Consider the following 22,443-nt stretch of genomic DNA (forward strand, 5'->3'; position numbering starts at 1 on the left):
GATCAGACACTTCGCTACCAAAAGTATTCTTAAATACGCACTCATAAGAAGCATTAAGACTATTAAGACTAACATTATTTCCGTGAATAGATCCATTACACTTCATACACATATTATTACCGAACATTTCACCACTCGGAGAAAAAATTAAATCACTGTTTACCGCCATGGCCATACTCAAGGTGGTCTCAGTATCTTGTTGCCAAAATTAATTTATAGGAATCAGAAACTATTCCTAAGGAGTGGCAATCAGTTCTTATACATCTTCTCCATAAATATAGGCAATTAAACAGATGTGAACAACTACAGAGACATATTGAGCTAATCGTTCACAATTGTCATGATTAGTCAGAATAAGATTACCATTCTTGTCTTGGAAACATACAAACGACAAAAGAAAAGATTTGTATTTGAACAGTGACATGATATACTAGAGAAGATGATTTTTTTAAAATTCATGAATATTATAATTATACTGGTAGTATATAAAAAAACCGAGCTCGATAGCTGCAGTCGCTTAAGCGCGGCCAGTATCCAGTATTCGGGAGATAGTAGGTTCGAACCCCACTGTCGGCAGCCCTGAAAATGGTTTTCCGTGGTTTCCCATTTTCACACCAGGCAAATGCTGGGGCTGTACCTAAATTAAGGCCACGGCCGCTTCCTTCCCACTCCTAGCCCTTTCCTGTCCCATCGTCGCCATAAGACCTATCTGTGTCGGTGCGACGTAAAGCAACTAGCAACTACATTAATCCCAGTTCTTTGCAGCTATGATGTAAAAGTATGAAATATTATAGCCAGGGTGACCAGGTTCTAAAACTGGGAAAAAAACAAAAACAAAACAAAACTGGGACACCTTTTTCAACATGTTTATTTCAGCACAATTTTCTTTACCCTCTCCCCACGCGTTCCCTCCCACAAAAAAATAAAATAAAAATACATTCAAAATTATTACATTGTCATTATGGATTTTCTTCATGAGCTTCTGGCTTTTCATGATATAGTTGAAAATTCTGAACATGTCAGTTTTAACAATATTACAATGGTACATAGCATTTAGAATTTCTGCTTCAAGACAAGATTTTTTGTACCAGGAATGCACACCATAAACTAATAACATTTTGGAAATATTGTCAACAATAATATGAGATTTTTGGAGTTTTAATGTCCAGTATTGAAAAACAGAAATAGCAGTTGGCATCTGGTGGCAAAGAATCAAGCAGCTAACTTCCAAAATCTTCTACTGTAGTTACAAAGTGCTAATACATACATTCCTGTGTGCTGCCAACTTTGATCATTAAATTTAATAATCTCAAAGTTTACAATAGAGTTATTACTGGTTAACAGTTGACTCTCAAGTTGCACATTAATAAATTGCATTATCTGGTAATGAAAACTTACAATTTTGCATGAACATTTTTCAAGTTAAAGTGGCCGTTCTCAAATACCGGGAATTTAGACGTCCTGAAAAACCTTCTTGGGTACCGGGATAGTTGGAAAAAATTGGGATGTCTAGTCACGCTGGTTATAACTAGTTACATAGAAGAGGTCAGTTCCTATTTATTATTATTATTATTATTATTATTATTATTATTATTATTATTATTATTATTATTATTATTATTATTATTATTATTGAATGATTGGCAACTACATTTTGGTGTGCTGTGTTGTCCCAGAGATAATTTGGGGTTATTGTGAGAAAAGGGTTCACAGAAACCTGTGCAGGGATGAGAAGAGGACGTGTGGAATTTGAGGTGGTAATTGGAAAATGTAAAGGAGCTCAGAGAACCTTGTTACAGTATTTAGATGAACTTACTGTAGTGTTATCCTATTTTTATTCAAATTACTTTTTTTTCTTACACTTCCCACATCATGAATTTGGCCCTTTGAATGTTGATGCTCTTTTATAAAATGGACAGTGTCACAGCCTTCAGTTCAAAGGGTCCTGCATTTGATTCCTGACCAGGTTGATGATTTTAATCTCATCTGGTTAATTCCTTGGACTTTGGGACTGGAAGATTTTATTTGTCTAGCTACACTTCTCTTTATATATTATACATACAACACACCACGCTACCAACCACCACAGTAACATGCAATAATAAACACACGCTCCACATAGGATTGATTCCAGAAAGGGCCTGTAAAATGGGGCAAGTCCATATCTGCAATATGCTTCACATCTACAACCCCACCAGGGAGTGGGGAAAATCAGTGGAAGAAGAATGAATGAATGAATGAATGAATGAATGAATGAATGAATGAATGAATGAATGAATGAATGAATGAATGAATGAATGGATACCTGCTTTTTTGGTAAAGCTGAGAAGCAGAAACTAGCTTGTCAGGGACTGAGAAGAAATCAATGTTGAACTGGAGTCAGTGGGGAAAGAGCCTGTTTGTGTGAAGATGGCAGTATATGAAGATACGGAGATTGTTCTTGTGCCTTTGTGTTTACTTTCTATTTCTCACCCCTCCCACATTGATGTGTCATTTTTTTTTTCCTGTTATATGTTTCTCTCATTGTTCCTGCCTTTCTATATATGATTTAATGTAGTTTCTATTGATTTAAACATAATTGTTGAGATTCTGGGACACTTGAGTGCATTTATGAATTCAGTAAAGGTTTCTTTAAATTTCATACATGAAAATGTAAGACATTTATTAGTCTGAATCTTGTCTTTGATCAATATCTGACTTTTCACTTAAGTCACTTGGATTCAAACCTCTACACCTGAGACAACACAGTGAAACATAGATTTTTGAGAATCAATCAATCAATCAATCAATCAATCAATCAATCAATCAATCAATCAATCAATCAATCAATCAATCAATCAATCAATCAATCAATCACTCAATCAATCAATCCATCCTGATCTGCATTTAGGGCAGTCGCCCAGGTTGCAGATTCCCTATCTGTTGTTTTCCTAGCTTTTTCTTAAATGATTTGAAAGAAATTGGATATTTATTGAACATCTCCCTTGGTGATTCCAATCCCTAATTACCCTGCTTATAAACAAATATTTGCCCCAATTTGTCCTCTTGAATTCCAACTTTATCTTCATATTGTGATCTTTCCTACTTTTAAAGACACCATTCAAACTTATTCGTCAACTAATGTCATTCCACGCCATCTCTCCGCTGACAGCTCGGTACATACCACTTATAAATGAAAACCAACGACCTGTTTTCCAGTCATTGACCGGGTCAGGAATGTAATGAATGTAGCAGATATAGACTGTTAGTACGATGGGGTCGCCACTCCCAAAGTGATTTATTAATGAATGATTGATGCTATGATATGAGAATGGAGAGTGTTGCTGGAATGAAAGATGACAGGGAAAACTGGAGTACCCGGTGAAAAACCTGTCCCGCCTCCGCTTTGTCCAGCACAAATCTCACATGGAGTAACCGGGATTTGAACCATGGTATCCAGCGGTGAGAGGCCGATGCGCTGCTGTCTGAGCCATGGAGGCTCACCACTTATAAAATAAACCAAAAATTTATTTGTTTTCCACCTATTCAATACATAAATGTTTCTATTGTTAGGATTTTATCCTTGATATAATACTTCAATTGGGACATGTTTTGCTTGTCTACCAAGCATCCTCACCCATTACAATGTCCCAAAGTTATAACCTTGATGTACTTATAATTAATCGTACTTAATTATAGCCTAACACTAATTAGATAAAAACATTTTGCTGAAGTGCAGTTATGATATACAATGTATAATTGGCAGTTTAGTTGTGATTAAAATAACAGTGCCAAAGTTAGAGTAAATGAATCAAGTCTTTTACTCCTATAAGTAAAAGTCTTTTACATCTAACTTTAGCCTATCCATCTCCCTTTTCAGATTCTCTAACCTACCATAAGTGAAGTACGTTGGCAGGAAGAACAAGATTTTTGGTCAGGCGACAAGAAAATAGGGCAGCGGGTAAGCTACTACGACCAGCATAGTGAAAGAATTATTGTTGTCAAGGTAGACACAAAACCAATGCCCACAACAATAGTGCAGGTCTATATGCCTACTAGTTCAGCAGATGATGATGAAGAAATCGAAAGAATATATGAGGAGATAGAAGATTTAATACAATATGTAAAAGGTGACGAGAATCTAATTGTGATGGGAGACTGGAATGCAGTGGTAGGCCAAGGAAGAGAAGGTAGTACAGTAGGAGAATTTGGATTGGGACAAAGGAACGAAAGAGGAAGTCGGCTGGTTGAATTCTGCACTGATCATAATTTAGTCCTTGCCAATACTTGGTTCAAACACCACAAACGACGGCTGTATACGTGGACGAGACCTGGAGACACTGGAAGGTATCAAATAGACTTCATTATGATTAGGCAGAGATTCAGAAACCAGGTGTTGGACTGCAAAACTTTCCCAGGAGCAGACGTGGACTCTGACCACAACTTGTTGGTCATGAAATGCCATCTGAAGTTGAAGAAATTGAAGAAAGGAAAAAGATGGGATCTAGACAAGTTGAAAGAAAAGAGTGTGAGGGATTGTTTCAAGGAACATGTTGCAAAAGGACTAAATGAAAAGGCTGAAGGAAACACTATAGAGGAAGAGTGGAGAGTCATGAAAAATGAAGTCAGTAGGGCTGCTGAAGAAATGTTAGGAAGGAAGAAAAGATCAACTAAGAATCAGTGGATAACTCAGGATATACTAGACCTGATTGATGAACGACGAAGATACAAGAATGATAGAAATGAAGAGGGCAGAAAAGAATACAGGCGATTAAAGAATGAAGTGGATAGAAAGTGCAAGGTAGCTAAGGAAGAATGGCTGAAGGAGAAGTGCAAGGATGTTGAAGGCTGTATGGTCCTGGGAAAGGTAGATGCTGCATACAGAAAAATCAAGGAAACCTTTGGAGAAAGGAAATCTAGGTGTATGAATATTAAGAGCTCAGATGGAAAGCCACTTCTAGGGAAAGAAGACAAAGCAGAAAGATGGCAGGAGCATATCCAACAGTTGTATCAAGTTAAAGATGTAGATAATTTGGTTCTGGAACATGAAGAGGCTGTTGATGCTGATGAAATGGGAGATCCAATTTTGAGGTCAGAGTTTGACAGAGCTGTGAGTGACCTAAATAGGAACAAGGCACGTGGAATTGATGACATTCCTGCTGAATTACTGACTGCCTTAGGAGAAACCAGTATGGCAAGGTTATTTCATTTAGTGTGCAAGATGTATGAGACAGGAGAAGTCCCATCTGATTTTTGGCAGAATGTTGTTATACCTATTCCCAAGAAAGCCGGTGCTGACAGGTGTGAAAACTACCGCGCCATTAGTTTAGTATCTCATGCCTGCAAAATTTTAACACGTATTATTTACAGAAGAATGGAAAAACAAGTTGAAGCTGAGTTGGGAGAAGATCAATTTGGCTTCAGAAGAAATGTAGGATCACGTGAAGCAATCCTGACTTTACGTCTGATCTTAGAGGATCGAATCAAGAAGGACAAGCCCACGTATATGGCATTCGTAGATCTAGAAAAGGCATTTGATAATGTTGATTGACCAAGCTATTTATGATTCTTAAGATAGGGATCAGATACCGAGAACGAAGAATTATCTACAATCTGTATAAAAATCAGTGTGCAGTGATAAGAATCGAGGGCTTTGAAAAAGAAGCAGCAATCCAGAAAGGAGTGAGGCAAGGCTGCAGTTTGTCCCCTCTCCTTTACAGTGTTTACATAGAACAGGCAGTAAAGGAAATCAAAGAGAAGTTTGGAAAGGGAATTACAGTCCAAGGAGAGGAAATCAAAACCTTGAGATTTGCCGATGATATTGTTATTTTATCTGAGAGTGCAGAAGATCTCGAGAAGTTGCTGAATGGTATGGATGAAGTCTTGGGTAAGGAGTACAAGATGAAAGTAAATAAGTCCAAAACAAAAGTAATGGAGTGCAGTCGAACGAAGGCAGGTGATGTAAGAAATATTAGATTAGGAAATGAAGTCTTAAAGGAAGTAGATGAATATTGTTACTTGGGTAGTAAAATAACTAACGATGGCAGAAGTAAGGAGGACATAAAATGGAGACTAGCACAAGCCAGGAAGAGCTTTCTTAAAAGAAATTTGCTCACTTCAAACATTGATATCGGAATTAGAAAGATGTTTTTTGAAGACTTTCGTGTGGAGCGTGGCATTGTATGGAAGTGAAACATGGACGATAACTAGCTCAGAAAAAAAGAGAATAGAAGCTTTTGAAATGTGGTGTTACAGAAGAATGCTGAAGGTGAGATGGATAGATCGAATCACGAATGAAGAGATAGTGAATAGAATTGGTGGGAGGAGATCCATTTGGCTAAATTTGACGAGAAGAGATAGAATGATAGGACACATCTTAAGACACCCAGGACTTGTTCAGTTGGTTTTTGAAGGAAGTGTAGGTGGTAAGAACGGTCGGGGTAGACCAAGGTATGAATATGACAAGCAGATGTAGGATGCAATAGTTACGTAGAAATGAAAAGGTTAGCACAGGATAGGGTGGCATGGAGAGCTGCATCAAACCAGTCTATGGACTGATGACTCAAACAACAACCACCATTGCCTACTGTCCATCTCACAACATTATGAAGGTCATTTTGCAGTTGTTCACTATCTTGTAACTTATTTATTACTCTGTACAGGATAACGTCATTTGCAAAAAGCCTTGTCTCTGATTTCACTTCTTTACTCATATCATTTATATATATAAGAAAACATAAAGGTCGAATAATACTGCCTTGAGGAATTTCCGTCTTAATTATTACAGGGTCAGATAAAGCTTTGCCTACGCTAATTCTCCGAGATCTATTTTCTAGAAATATAGCAACCCATTCAGTCACTCTTTTGTCTAGTCCAATTGCACTCATTTTTACCAGTAGTCTCCCATGATCCGCCCTATCAAATGCTTTCAAATTACTCATTTTAACAGTATACTGTAATAATTATTTTTATAACAATTGTACAGAAATTGGATCATGTCATATTTTTCAATAACTTTTCTGTTGTTATAATTCAGGTGAGTTATATGGAAATATACTGTGAACGTGTTCGTGATCTGCTCAATCCAAAGAACAAGGGTAACTTACGTGTACGAGAACACCCACTGCTTGGACCCTATGTTGAAGACTTGTCAAAATTAGCTGTTACATCGTATCAAGACATCCATGACCTTATCGATGAAGGAAACAAAGCAAGGTAAGTTACTTTTCTCTGGTTTTGTCTTTCATCTCAAAGCTCATATAATTTATTTGTATCAGTTGTAGCATCTTTTATGCATAAACAGCAACAAGCAGTTCTTATCATAAAATTCTAGGCTTTGTAAGGGAAAAGAAAAATGAAATGCAACATTTGTTAATCAATTATCAAAAATTGTTATACCTGTATATGTTAATTTCAGTTATAATCAAGAGATGATTCAGTTTGACATGTATGGTAGACCTGTCAAACTGATAAGAAGCAGGATGGCATTATTTTGTCATCCTAAGAGATGTTTCTGAGTATATTTACTAATCAAATCTCTATGTATTTTTAAAATATTGAAAGAATAAAAAAATACTGAGCGTAACTATCACCATAACTCTGATGATTATGTGTGCTCTAGACTTTCAAACTGTAATGCATATTATATGCATTTCTTATCCAGAGTAGACTAGTAGTTTTAGCTGGATTATCTGTGTCTTATCTCTTTCTAATGCTGAATGGTACCTTTTGGCAAGTTTCTTCCTGTTCAGATCAGTGGCATTTAACTCTGGAAACCATGCCTGTAGACTCTATGGGTTTCTGTTCTTTTGAAATTTATCAAGCGCGTAATTTCTATGGGCTTGAGCATAAAAATTAATTTAAAATCCCTCCCTGAGAGTTTTACAAACTTCGTTATACGGTAGCTATATGTTCATGGGGTTATGTAGTAACAAATTCTGTTGCTAGATGGCACTTGGTAGCAGTTTTTGTTACATTTTTCATTAGTGAAGGATGAAGTGCAGAGAAGCAAAAGTATATAATGCAGTACTAAAGATGGCACAAGAAAGGCTAATCAAAATATGTAATGCAGGTGATACAGATGGTTCTGATAGTGAAATAGATAAATTGGGAGATACTGTTTGTGTGTTGGAAGGTATGTATTGTAAATAATTTTTAGTAAACCAAAATCATAATATTTTGCATATAACTTTTAAAAGTTTAGGCTTAGACTTTGTAGTGAAAATGTTGATCAGGGACGCAATTTATTACACCAAGAAACAATATGATAATCTTAAGACGTAGACTTTCATGACCACTAAATCACATAATAAAACTTCATTTGGGGATACTAGGTTGTTTAATACTTATAATATGCTGACATGTTTTGAACCCACAACCAAGATTGTCTTCAGAGTAGTAACAAAGATTTTATTGGCAACTGTCACTCCATAGTAACAAAATTCAAGATAGAGAGACCCTGTTAGAAATGTAGTTCATTCCAGGGCCTCCAGACTCAAGGAGAAAGATATTGACGAGTTAATTATGGAAGGTAGCTATGATCTACTCAGTATATAGCCGTCACCTTTGTTAAAATTATTCGGGTGTTAAGCAGTTTCTATAGCCTCATGAATGATTCTATGTATAAAATGTATCTCTTTACAAATGGCAGAAGTTTTGTCAAAAATGATTTGATGGTATGTATGGCATGTTCTGCCACAACAGACTTCTCTGGTGGGCAAAGATGTAAGTGCCTGCGATGTTCCTTAACCCTCAAATGTATACTGAGTAGATTATGGCTATCCTCCATAGTACACTCGTCAACATCATTCTCCTTGACTCTGGAGGCTCTGGAATGAACTACTGTACATTTCTAACAGGGTCTATCGTGAATGTGGTTACCAATAAAATCTTCATTGCTCTGAAGGCGATCCTGGTTGCAGGTTTGAAATGCGTCAGCACACTATAAGTATAGTAAGTATTACACGATCTAACATCCCCAAAATTTTATAACAATATGATAGCTTGTGAATTAGGTGGTAGGTAACATCAATTAGTTAATATGTAGGTTGCATCACTTTCATATTTTGTACTTAACATAAATAGAACAGTTTTTCCATTTACATAGTGATAAAGGACATAGCAATATCTGTGCCTCTTGAGAGCATTCGTAGATGATTAGTAGTTAGTGGAATATTAAACCTGTCATTACTATTAGGTAGCTTACTCTCCACAAAGTTTTATAGAGATGATAATCAGGAACCATAATTTTGTTAAAAAGAAAACTCATTTTATTGGAGCTCTATAGATAGTAAACATATTTTTGTTAGCGTTTGTTCTCTTACACGAGGCGTGTTTTTTAATTAAGGACCGTTTTGTTTCAGACACTAGTAGTTCACGTGCTCGTGCATCACTACGAGCACATGCGTCTTGTGCCGGCATGCCTCGGTAACAATGGTGCTCAGTTGCAGCTCTGTTGCTAACCTGTACGGTTCTGTTCTGTGCTTGCTCAAATGTTCAAGATTATCGACTCGCCCACCCCGTGCGAGGTTCGGTCAGTGATGCAGTTTTTGTCGGCAGAGAACCTGTCTGCTGCAGACATTCACCGACAGATATCAGTGTTCGATGACTTTTTTTACTCGTTATGCCGAAGAAGGTGGCGGCATGGTGAATCAGATCATAATGGGAGATGAAACATGAGTTTCACATATCACACCTGAATCAAAGCAACAGAACCTGGAATGGAGACGCACAGATTCGCCTGTAAAGGTGAAGGCCAGACTGACTCTGTCCCAGCGCAAGATCGAGAAAAGGGCCCGTGAACTCTTGGTTATCTGAGCAGGCGGCAAGTTTCTATGAAGAGGGTATTCTAAACTTAGTTGTAAGATATAATAAGTGTTTAAACAAACTTGGCGGCTATGTTAAAAAATAGAGTAAAGTATGTAGAATCTGCAAATAAATGCAGTGTTTGAAAATCGTCTTTCGTTGTGTAGTTATATTCAAGCGGCCCTTACTTAAAAAACACGCCTCATAATACTAAGAGGCATATCAGTTTTTATTGAGAATATATGAAGTAGTAATTTATTACAAACAGTAAGGTAACTTTGTTGTTCTGATCTATTCTTTCTAGAACTGTAGCAGCCACAAATATGAATGAAACTTCAAGTCGATCACATGCAGTGTTCACCATCTTTTTCACACAGCAACGCGTTGACCAAACAACTCAGCTGACCACCGAGAAAGTAAGCAAGATATCGCTGGTTGATTTGGCTGGCTCAGAACGAGCCGATTCAACAGGGGCTAAGGGCACTCGTCTCAAAGAGGGAGCCAATATCAACAAGAGTCTCACCACTCTGGGCAAAGTCATCTCTGCCCTTGCAGAAGTGGTGAGTAACAATTTTAACTCTGATGAAATTTGCTACTTTTTAGAAAAGGTATCCTTCTTCTGTCAGGATGTCATTGTGAGAATGTGTCTGAGAAATGTATTTTAAAATAAATTACACTACTATTCTTAAAGTGGAGAACACCAATAGAAAAAGTAGACTTACACTTTTTATTTTCATGGATAGGTATAGCTAATTAGTTTGAATCATCAAACATGGATGCAACTGGGGCCAAATACTATTAAAAGGTTTGAAAATGCAGATGTATAAAAATTCTTTTGTTAATATACAAAGACCGAGCTCGATAGCTGCAGTCGCTTAAGTGCGGCCAGTATCCAGTATTCGGGAGATAGTGGGTTCGAATCCCACTGTCGGCAGCCCTGAAGATGGTTTTCCGTGGTTTCCCATTTTCACACCAAGCAAATGCTGGGGCTGTTCCTTAATTAAGGCAATGGATAATTCCTTCTCACTGCTAGCCCTTTCTTGTCCCATCGTCTCCATTAGACCTATCCGTGTCGGTGCGACGTAAAGCAACTTGCAAAAAATATATATATACAAAGGCTTATCCTATTTTTAGTGAAAATACTATAGTATGTTCATCAGGAAACGGAATAAGTGTTTCTCTTGCATATACACATCAGAGTGGTACCCAACTTGCCTCACAGTACATGGATTCGTCCGTCCATCACTCTGCACATGCACTGTACTGCAAAGAATAGTCGTCTGTGAGATACCAGTTAAATGGTTAGTATCCAAGATGTTATAACAGGAACAGTGCAGATGAATTGAAATTGAATGTGCCTGTGCCTGTACAGCACAAGTGTCATGGAGGTCTTCATGACATGTGTAGGGATTCGGTGTTGCCTTACAGAAGTGTGACACGATGGGTCAAAGCCTTTAATGATGGATAGGTGTGTGGCCAGAATGCATCAACTGGGTTGTCCCACTGTCAGTGGCGAGGAAATGCAGCTTGTAGACGGGTTGCTGGAAACAGGTACAACCCAGACGGTTTGTGAGTTACACCAGAGACTGACATCGCACCCAAGACTGTATTTCATATTCTGAAAAACCATCTTGCCATGAGAAAAACTGCATTGCAATGGATCTGCATCATTTGATGGAATTGAAGAAATGACAAAGATACAGTGCTGCAGAAACCCACTTGGAATGCTATGGGTGCATAGGGAAAATTTTCCTATGCTGCATCATAGCAGTGGACGAGATATGGGCCCAATCAGACGAGCCCAAAATGAAATGCCAGTTGAATGTATGGTGTCGTTATGAGTCCCCATTAAATTGAAATAATAAATAAGGTAGGTCAACCTATTCAATACAAATAAATATGAAATGTAGTGTTACATTCCTATTTAATTATAAGTGGAATCGGTACCGGTTTCGACCCCAATCCGGGTCATCATCAGCCGAATAAAAAGCAAAAAACAATGCAGAGGTAAGATAGAAAGAAAATAAAAGATCAAGTCCCCACAAAAAAACAGTTGAAAAGGCAATGTAAAACAACGGGGATTCCGCTGATGACCTGGATTGAGGTCGAAACCGGTACCGATTCCACTTATAATTAAGTAGGAATGTAACACTACATTTCATATTTATTTGTATTGAATAGGTTGAACTACCTTATTTATTATTTCAATTTAATTGTGATACATTTCAATACGGAACATTATGAAATTTTTATCTTTAAATGAGTCCCCATGCTACTCAAAAGTGCGTCGGAACCTCAGTGATGCAAAGATGTTGATTCTGATGCACAACTGTGATGGCATTATATTAATGCATGCTGTATCCTGAAGAGACCATGATAGCACAGTACTGTATTACTGTTCATTTTTTGGAACATTATCTGTGAGCAGCATAGCGCAGGAAGTGGTGGCACTTTTCTGCCTACACCTCTCATCATTTTGCAGGACAATGCCTGAGCACATATTAAGCAGCCAGTAACTGATTTATATGCTCAATGGGGCTGGGGAGTACTCTGTCATTCCTCATACTTCCCAAACTTAAGTCCGTATGATTTTAATTTGATACCGAAGATGAAAGTACCGCTTCGTGCCATCCTCTTCCAAAATTTTCCCGAAGTTCTGCAGACAGGAGATCACTTCATTCACAACCATCTGGGGTTCAGGAGCTGCTGCAGGCTACTGCAGCTTCTACATCACCAGCAGCGGGTTCTGCATGATGCAGGGGAGGGGGGCTACATTGAGGGACTATAGATATTTCTTTTGTGTTGGTTATAATTAGTACGAGCAGTTGCCTCAAATAAAGAAGCCTTCGTATATGTAAGTGAATAATAAGAATAAGGAAATTCATATATCCAGGTGTGGAAAAATTAAAGCTAAATTATTAACTAATGAATAATGATTAATTTTGTAATATTTTGCTACCACAGAAAGTTTTTGAAAGTTGGCATGATAATTGATTAGGATGACTTATAGAGGGATATCACATCTATATATCAAAGAAAAACTATAGGCTATTCTTGTATATGAATTCCTAGGTATTCTTTTATTTCACATTACTCTTTTTCTTACTTTCCAAGCTTCACTCCACTGATAATTGTCCTGTCCAGAGACATAAAGTTCAAATTGTGGTGTTGAGCATAGCTACCCTTGAGTAGTATCTTATTTATAGACAATTTTCAGCTATTTCAGTTTGTTATTCATACAATACTTCCAAAGAAACTATTACAAAAGTTATCAGAGAGTTTGTATGCGAACAAGGTTGAGGATGAGAGATACAGCAATGTGCTCTATCTGTAACATGTTTGATGGGATCAGTACCTGGTTTACAAAACATGCATGTACAGTTGCTCAAAGAATGACCACATTATATTGTAAAAGTTCCTTACAGAAACAACTGAACCTATAGATGTGTTTGTTTAGGTATGCACAGGGTTTGTATCTATGTAGAAGTTGAATTACACTTACATTAGACATACGTGGCTAGTAGCATGTAGCACCTCCTTTCACCCTGATGATGGCAGAGACATGGACTCCACGAGATATCAAAGGCATTAGGGAATCATACTTATCCACGATTGCCGCACATCGCTCCCCGCCCCCCACCTTATGCAAGGAGATTGGTCAGAGCAGGGTCTAGGGTGTGCAGATCTCTGTGGATAGCACGTCAGATGCGTTCAATAGGATTGAGGATGGTTAATCTTCAGGACTGCACAAGCATCCTTATGTCTGTGGAATGGTAATTGAACCAATTGGCCACAGATCGGCGCCAATGAGCTAGTGCATTGTCTTGATACAGGAAAAGGTTCCCTTCAGGGAGCTGGAGGCAAATAAATGGGTGGACATGATCAGACACCAGGGTCCTGTAATGTCTGCCAGTGAGGGATGTTGGCAGATATACCAGTGGTCTCATTTCATTTCCCGAACAGCCCTCATATGAGGATACCGCTACCACCAACTGAGCTGGAACCTACTGGCAGGAGGGACACGTCATCCCGTGCTGAGTGACCCACTCGGATCCTGCCATCGTCATGTACCAACTGGTACCTTGACACATCTGACCAGACAACTTCTTTCCATACTCAGAGTTATGGCAGTGCTCCAGTGATGTTACTGTGATGTCACTAACCATTTATGTCTGCTATTAGATCTTAGTGGGTGTAGCAACATCTGTGTCCATCAGTGTATTTAACAAACGATAAATGGGAGTGAGTAAAAGCTTAGGAAGAACTGGCAAATACTCAGGAAGGGGAGGAGGGGACAACGAATAATAAGTGCATATCTCTCAGAAAGAAACTTCCTGTGTTTTTATTCATGAGTATTTATTGCTGTTGGTGAGACAAGTCCAAAGGCGGTGTTCCTTTGCTCATGTTAGTCATTGTGCTGTTTGATGTGCAGTGAGCAGAAGTACTCCTGTTGGATGACGACTCTTGTACCCTATTGTAAGTAGATGGTCTGGATGGCGTGGCTGCTCACACTTCATTGTTGTCCAGTATTGAATTCACTAGTGATCTGCTGCACTTTAGGTCTGTCTGTCACCTCTTACCATCCAAGCTAGCTGACGGTGTCCTTCGTCGTCAACATGTTGTACTCCATGGCAATTCACCGTGGTGGTGGTATTCCTTAATCACATACTCATGGAATACTCTTGATACTTTGGCCTATGGGTAAAGGAGAGGGCATATAAGTCTCTGGTAAGACCCGAACTAGAGTATGGTTCCAGTGTATGGGACCCTCACCAGGATTACCTGATTCAAGAATTGGAAAAAATCCAAAGAAAAGCAGCTTGATTTGTTCTGGGTGATTTCTGACAAAAGAGTAGCATTACAAAAATGTTGCAAAGTTTTGGTTGGGAAGAATTGAGAGAAAGAAGAAGAGCTGCTCGACTAATAACTCAATGTTATTATTTCAATTAAGTGGTATGGTCCGAGCTGTCAGCGGAGAGATGGCGTGAAATGACATTAGTAGACGAATAAGTTTGAGTGGCATTTATAAAAGTAGGAAAGATCAGATGCCTGCAAGACTTTGGCGATAGAAGATAGAATAGCCCATATGTTCAACACCAATATTCTAGTCTCAATCAAATACGCAGAGATTTCATGTCTTGCCCATAATGTGATCACTTGCTACTCACACATGTGAAACGAGACAAGACTACGTCGCAGTCACATGCTACGCCATACTATAACATTTACCGGGCTGGCTGCAGTGCCTTTTTGCCAAAGTGGCAGCTAATCTCTAATTCAGTTCATCATCATAATCATCATCATCAATTCTCCACTCCATCAATCTGGGTGCTGGTGTTTACGTGCCTCTTTCATTTTGTCCTGTCCATCCACTGCTGATATTCTGCATTTTGCTGTCAATTTACATCACATTTTACAAAATCTTTGAAAATTTGCTTTTTCTAACCATCACAAGGTCTCCCTTGGGCCTTTTCCCCAACAACTCTTGGGGCCATCCTTCTCATATGTCGATACCATTGTAATCGGCTTAATTCTGCATTTTTCGACAGACTCTTCTCCAATCCAAGGTGTTGCCAGATATTCTCATTCCTTATTTTGTCTCTTGTCTTTGCAGGTTCAGTCAAAGTTGCTGCTTCCAGTCCATACGTTAGAATTGTTACAAGACATGTGATCTTGGAAGCTTGGGGAAATGTCATCCATATATAATTAATTGAATTTATTATTATTATATTATATTATATTATATTATATTAGTGGACCCGTGCGCTGCTCCACAGCATTTCTTATAAATAGGTCGGATAACTCATCTTGATACGCCTGTCATAGTCATACTGTTTTTCCTGCCCATTTCAATAATTTTATGAACATTTAATACCGATAATATAGTTTACGGATTTTCCAAAAATACAAAATGTGTATATTTTTAAAGAAGATTCCAAATACCAATTTTAACGTCTGTGACATCTTCAGTTGTATGATTCCGCCCGTATGTATGTCTTACCCTACAGTTTTCTTTCTCGAAGAGTAAGTCATAATATGTTTACCCTACCGATTGGGAACGAACTTTGACTTAAACGGCATTCAGAGTGTCACAGTTCATCTCAGCTACCCCAAAGACTATGAATTTGTCACTAATATAGTCATTTTCAGATTTTTAAGTTTCACCCCCTTCCTTTAGGGGTGCTAGGGGTTTCTTGTCCCTACAGTAATTTTTCTAGATAAAAGCAGAGATAAGTTTTAAGGAACACATCATAATCTTCACATACTGTCGGGTAGGCAACCCGCTGATCGGACTTGTCTTGCGGTTTGTTTATTTTCCCTTATTTTATTTTTCACCCATTAGTGCCAAACTACCAATCAGATTTCGTTCAAACCACTTCATAATCCCTCTCAGATGTAATAAGCACAAACTGTGAAAATTTCAGCAAAATCGGTCCAGTAGTTTTTGAGTCTATTAGCTTCAAACATACCAGCATCCAATATTATATTATATTATATTATATTATATTATATTATATTATATTATATTATATTATATTATATTATATTATATTATATTATATTATATTATATTTTAAAAGAATAGAAGTGGTGACAGACAATTTCCTTGTGCTCTTGGTTTCAAATCAATTTGACCTGCCTTCTTGAACATGCACACAGCTCTTAGTCTCTTTTATGTACTGTACATGTTTTACTCGAGCTATGATTTCATCTGGCTCTTCTTTGTCTCAACATTCCCATCATCAGTGTGCACTGCGATGATAATTAAAATGAAATCTGATTAAATATTAAATGCAAGGAACATGCAATATCATGCTGTCATTCTTTTCTTTTTATTTTTTTATATTTTTTTTTATTTTTTTATTTTTTTAGCAACTACACGCCATTTTCCAATGGTAATTTCATGTCCAATATGAACAATTTTTATAATGTTCAACCATCCACCAATTATGGACCCCTGACTGTTTAGAGATTATATGGTGTTCTCTTACTTGATTACTCTGCCATGGCATACTAATATTCTTGGAGCGTTTACAGTTGTAGTCATGCTATCTGTTAGATGCCTTATGTACTCGGAGTTATGGCAGGGCTCCAGTGCTGTTACTGTGATGTCACTAACCGTTTATGTCTGCTAATAGATCTTAGTGGGTGTAGCAACATCTGTGTTCATCAGTGTATTTAACGAAAGATAAATGGGAGTGAGGAAAAGCCTAGGAAGAATTGGCAAATCCTCAGGAAGAGGAGGAGGGGACAAGGAATAATAAGTGCATATCTTTCAGAAATAAACTTCCTGTGTTTTTATTCATGAGTATTTATTGCTGTTGATTAGATTTGCACTATACAGAATCTAAAATTTCTAATAATCATTTGACAGATTAAATCTAATCATTATGTAGCCATGAATCGGAGGTGTTTTTTTAAACATGCTACAGATTACTTGGTGTTCATTCAAAGAATTATATACATTGCAGTACCATATTCATGAGCGGGCTACTTACCTTATTTATTTTATGGCAAATTCACATTTTAAATTTTGGTATTATTATTATTATTATTATTATTATTATTATTATTATTATTTTTATTTCATATACAGTATATGTACCCTTTAGGCCCATTTCCCGATCCACTGTCAAGGATGGGGCAAGGTGAAATTATATGGCATATTTTTACAGCCAGAAGTCCTTCCTGATGCCAACGTCAATTGAGGAACTAATGAATATGAAATTAATGATGGTGACTGAAATTGGGTAAGGAGGTGAAAGAAATCAGCTGTGGCCTATGAAGAGGAACTGTCCTGGCATTTTCCTGGGAGTGAAAATGGGAAACCGCAGAAAACCATTCTCACGACAGTTGACAGTGGGGTTCGAAGTCACTCGTTTCCCAAATGCAGAACTTGGCTCCATAGCCCTAGCATGTTAAGTCACGCAGCTGCTCTGCTCGATGTTGGTATTATTTCATATAAAAAAACATAAATTCAGCATTATTTCACATAAAAGGTCGAGATGTGAATGAAGAAATAAACCACTTTCCCCTTTGCGAAAATCAAATGATCATAAATATGTCTCCCGGTCATGGCCATTCATCAATGACTGCTAATTTCAGATGGCAACCAGCTATAACACACAGCCTGCATGTTTGTTAGGTGACATCGTCTGACCATCCATCCATCCACTGCCTGCATGTTTGTTATTGTTACACTTCCATCATACATTTTACAGTGTCTTGTTACACAAATTTCCTGATGATCTCCAGCTATAAGATATATTTATGCCAAAACAAAATAGCTTTAGGTTTACAGCCCTCATGGTGCAGTCTATTGCATATTTCTGAAAATGTAACAGATCTGAACTATGAAGGAACCTTGAGGCTTTCATATTGTGGTTTTAAGAATAGTTCGTTGCATTTATTTATGGTTATTACATACCTGTTGTATAGAGAAACTGGTGTGTTAGGTTACAGTCTACAAAATTAAAGCTGCATTTAGAATATAAAATATAAGGTGTTGCATGCATTTCTTTATTCATTAAAATTAATTTGACATGAAATCTGAGAACATGGGACATAATGTTATTAGATAATATTTTTTACAATTACTATCCCTACTCAAAAAGATTAAGCATGCTTTTTACATTACATGGTCCACTGGAAGTGATTTGATAACACGCTATGACATCCTGGTTAACCTGATGAGTCAGGAGTCACCTTGGCCTTCAATTTACAGCAATTGGATTTTCCTTCATTAAATGTTATGCAAAGATTTGAAACTTATGCAGAAATAGCAAAAATTTTGTAAAAAATATTCAGAATTTCAGATGTAAGTTTTATGTAAAACACAAAGTATCTCATTATTTTTGATCTGGGTGGGCATGAAACTCGGTGTACTTGCTTTATGTACAATATAACAATATTTTGCGAATCTATCGCTCACAGAAACTATGTTTCCCTATGCTTAACAATCATTATTCACCTTTTGAGTGAGTTGCATTTTGTTTCTCATGAATTTAAATAATTGAAATCTTCTACACTTGCCAAAAATTGTCTACAATGTAGAATGTTACTGAAGAAAGAACTTCCCTTTGGAAAAGAAGAATCGTGTGTGTATATTGTTACATGAATGAAGCTCTGTGGGGTACCACTGATAAAATTTAACTTGTCAAAAGCACCCAGATAATGCTGAGACCACCCATTATTCTTTTATGTCTCCTCAAAACCATCTGAAACCTATGTTTCTAGTGAAAGTGCCTAGCCAGATTAGCAGCTTATAGTGATTTACCAAAAATTGCATAATGCTTAAATAATAATAATAATAATAATAATAATAATAATACCGGGTGAGTTGGCCGTACGGTTAAGAGCGTGCAGCTGTGAGCTTGAATCCGGGAGATAGTGGGTTCGAACCCCACTGTCGGCAGCCCTGAAGATGGTTTACCATGGTTTCCCATTTTCACACCAGGCAAATGCTGGGGCCTGTACCTTAATTAAGGCCACGGCCGCTTCCTTCTCACTCCTAGGCCTTTCCTATCCCATCAACGCCATAAGACCTATCTGTGTCAGTGTGACGTAAAGCAACTAGCAAAAAAATAAAAATAAATGTACTGCAGAAATGAAAAGAATAGCATTATGTAAAAATGCCTTTCAAGACAGGAAACAGCTTTTAGTGAATAAATCATTGAGCATTGAACGAAAGAAAAATTTCAAAGACATCCATTCAGTGTCTTATATAACCATAAAAAGAAATTGGTTGGGGTGTTAATTCCATCATTGTAATGTGAAATTCTTTAATTTTTACAATATACTTGATAGCTATTTCTCATGAATTAAGTTTCTCTCCCTCCTGGAAAGGGAATAACATGTACCATGGAGAAACCTGTGTAACAATATGAAAAGCATCCAGTGGCGTGCATTGAACCCCATCTACCCCAGCACTGCTGGGGTAAAGAACTTAGTATCAACATTTTCTAATTATTCCTTAGAATGCTTTTTAATGTTTAAAAAATTGCAAACATCCAAGCCAAGGCAAGTAGGCTACAGCTGTCTTGACAATCTGGTCACACTACCGCAGTTCAGGTTCTCCAGTGAGCTGGGTTTCCTTGCTGGCGCAAAATAGAACTACCCCAGCAAAATTTAAGGTCGCTTGGGTGACGCGTGCACTTGAAGCTTCCTTGTCCTGGGAGCTGGGCGGAGCTGTAGGTAAGGTAATGTTAGTTTTAATACTTGACACTCGAAGTCTTCAGCGCCATACACTAGTGACTGCAAGAAAAATATCAACATTTTAACAGTATAGCCACTTGCACATCGTCTTGGTAATAAAAACAGATCCACTATATGAAATCAATTTTAATATAGAAGAATATATTTGTCTTGTTTTGGCATGTATACACTTCGAGCAATTCATTGATGGCACGTGTAGAGTATGTGTTCTAACAGCTGCAGAAAAATATTTAGGTTGCCCAGCATGAACACAGAGTTAAGTGCGAAATAAAATAATTTTATATTTGGTTGTCTGTGATGGTGGTATACAGTGAATTTTTGTAGTGTTCCTCTTGAATTATAGGTGAAGGTTTCGCGAGTTCTGTGTGTTATACGTTGTGACAAATATTTTCCCTTGTTTGTCGTTGATGCACGTACACTCAGTATGCGAGTGAAAGTAAAAAACTTCAGCGTCGGTAAAATACCAGTTAAATTTTTCTGATTAGTTTTGATTAGGCTTTTAAAGTAAAAAAACAAATAGTCCCAGTGTATTTTTGTGAAAACCATGACCGTACAATCACAAAGCGTTACTGGATGAAACCGTAAGTACATAGTTTAAAATCTGCTATAGATTGAGTTATGATGGTGTCGTCACTGCCATGGATGTCAATTTGGAAGTATGTGCGAGCGTGTGGTTGAAAATATTCTTGAAAGATCTTTCTCTTTCTCAGGTAGACCTTTCCACAAAGAAATGCAGCCTTATAAAATTGTAATGTTGACTTTAGAGAGTGTAGTGGGGCTACGATTGTTTACACTTTTAAAACTTTTTTGCAGCTGGGGTAATAAATATGTTCACTGCACACCACTGAAAGCATCCAAATTTCTTCCAATTTTACCTATGCTGTAAATACGGCCAATCATTCCTTTTCATGGTAATCCCATGCTGTAGTTGAGCAACTATGAGAGTTAGGAAGTTGGGCTCTAACTACTACACTCCATTAAGATTCTACCTGCAGGCCGGAAGGTTTAGGACAGTGATAGTTAACTCATGGTGTAGATATGAAAATTTGCCATTTCAGAACAAAAACAATTCTTTCCAGTCAATAAATGGTTGCTCTATGCTGTGAGATAGCAGTATACTTATTAGGTTGTCAGCAGTTTATTCTCGGAAGATATTTTTGAAGAGTTATCTGAATGGCATCTTGTTCGTGAAAGCTGCAACTTTTTGTCTGCAGAAGAAATTAGTTGTTTAAAATAATAGACATAGGATTGAAGAAAAACCAACATACTTTACCCTCCCCCAAAAATGTCCCTTTTCACAATTGACATTGGGAATAATTTTCTTAATCCTCAATTTAATAATGCTATTTACTACAAAGTTTTTTAAATTCTTAGTTTGTATGGTATCATTATCATGGGTTTGCCCTTCCAGTGTGCCAGGTAGGGTGTTTGAAAACAAGCGTATTCCAAAGTTGCCTATTCAAAAACATTTCATTGTCCAAGACAGATTCCCAATTCCATCCTCTTCTCTCCAAGTCTTCCCTCAGTTGGTCCATCCATCTTCTTCTTGGTCTTCCAGCTGGTCTTCTACCTGTTATTCTCTTTTCCAAATAAGCACATGGTAACCTTGTGCTATTAATTTGTTTAACATGCCCAAACCATTTAAGTCTAGATGACCTAAGTCTTTCCTACATCGATTCATTTAGACCTAGGTTAGATCGGATGTATGGTATCATTATCGTGAAATATAAATGTCAAGAATAGATAACTGAAAACTTGTAGAAAGTTATGTACGGGTAGTACAAACTGCAGTGTTGATATTTCCCTTTGAATCTGAGTTGCTTGATTATCGATAAATATTATAGAATATTAGCCTCCGTGGCTCAGACGGCAGCGCATCGGCCTCTCACCGCTGGATACCGTGGTTCAAATCCCGGTCACTCCATGTGAGATTTGTGCTGGACAAAGCGGACAGGTTTTTCTCCGGGTACTCCGGTTTTCCCTGTCATCTTTCATTCCAGCAACACTCTCCATTATCATTTCATAGCATTTATCATTCATCAATATATCACCTTGGGAGTGGCGACCCCATTGTAATAATAGCCTATATGGTTCATTCATTACATCCCTGACCCGGTCAAAGACTGGAAAACAGGTTGTAGGTTTTCATTTTCAGTATAGAATATTCCTCCACATTTAGGATTGTCTTGGTCAGATTTATTGCACCTCTGAAGAAATGTAAATTTAAAGAGAATTAGCCTTAAACAGATGTGAGCAAAGCATCCTGTTAAGTTCAACCATTTTGAATAATACTCTGTAAGTAAAATGATACCCCTGAAAGTTATTTATCTAATTTGCACTCTACTGTATCATACAGACAGTACTGTTTCAAAAAAACTTTCATTTCTTAAATATTTTTAGTTCATTTGTCCTATAATTCCTACAGTGAACATTAATAGTCTGTAG

At 37.4% G+C, this 22,443-nt stretch overlaps 1 protein-coding gene across 1 annotated transcript in view; it reads left to right on the forward strand.

Annotated features, from left to right (window-relative positions):
* The window catches only part of unc-104 (kinesin family member unc-104), an 871,528-nt gene that overhangs the window by 490,857 nt on the left and 358,228 nt on the right, over nucleotides 1–22,443 (forward strand). The window contains exons 6-7 of the mRNA XM_067138474.2: nucleotides 7,016–7,194; nucleotides 10,088–10,343. Of these exons, the coding sequence (XP_066994575.1) occupies nucleotides 7,016–7,194; nucleotides 10,088–10,343 (435 nt within the window). The remainder of the gene's footprint in view (nucleotides 1–7,015; nucleotides 7,195–10,087; nucleotides 10,344–22,443) is intronic.

Source organism: Anabrus simplex, chromosome 1 (genome assembly GCF_040414725.1).
Source record: "Anabrus simplex isolate iqAnaSimp1 chromosome 1, ASM4041472v1, whole genome shotgun sequence".
Classification (NCBI taxonomy): domain Eukaryota; kingdom Metazoa; phylum Arthropoda; class Insecta; order Orthoptera; family Tettigoniidae; genus Anabrus; species Anabrus simplex.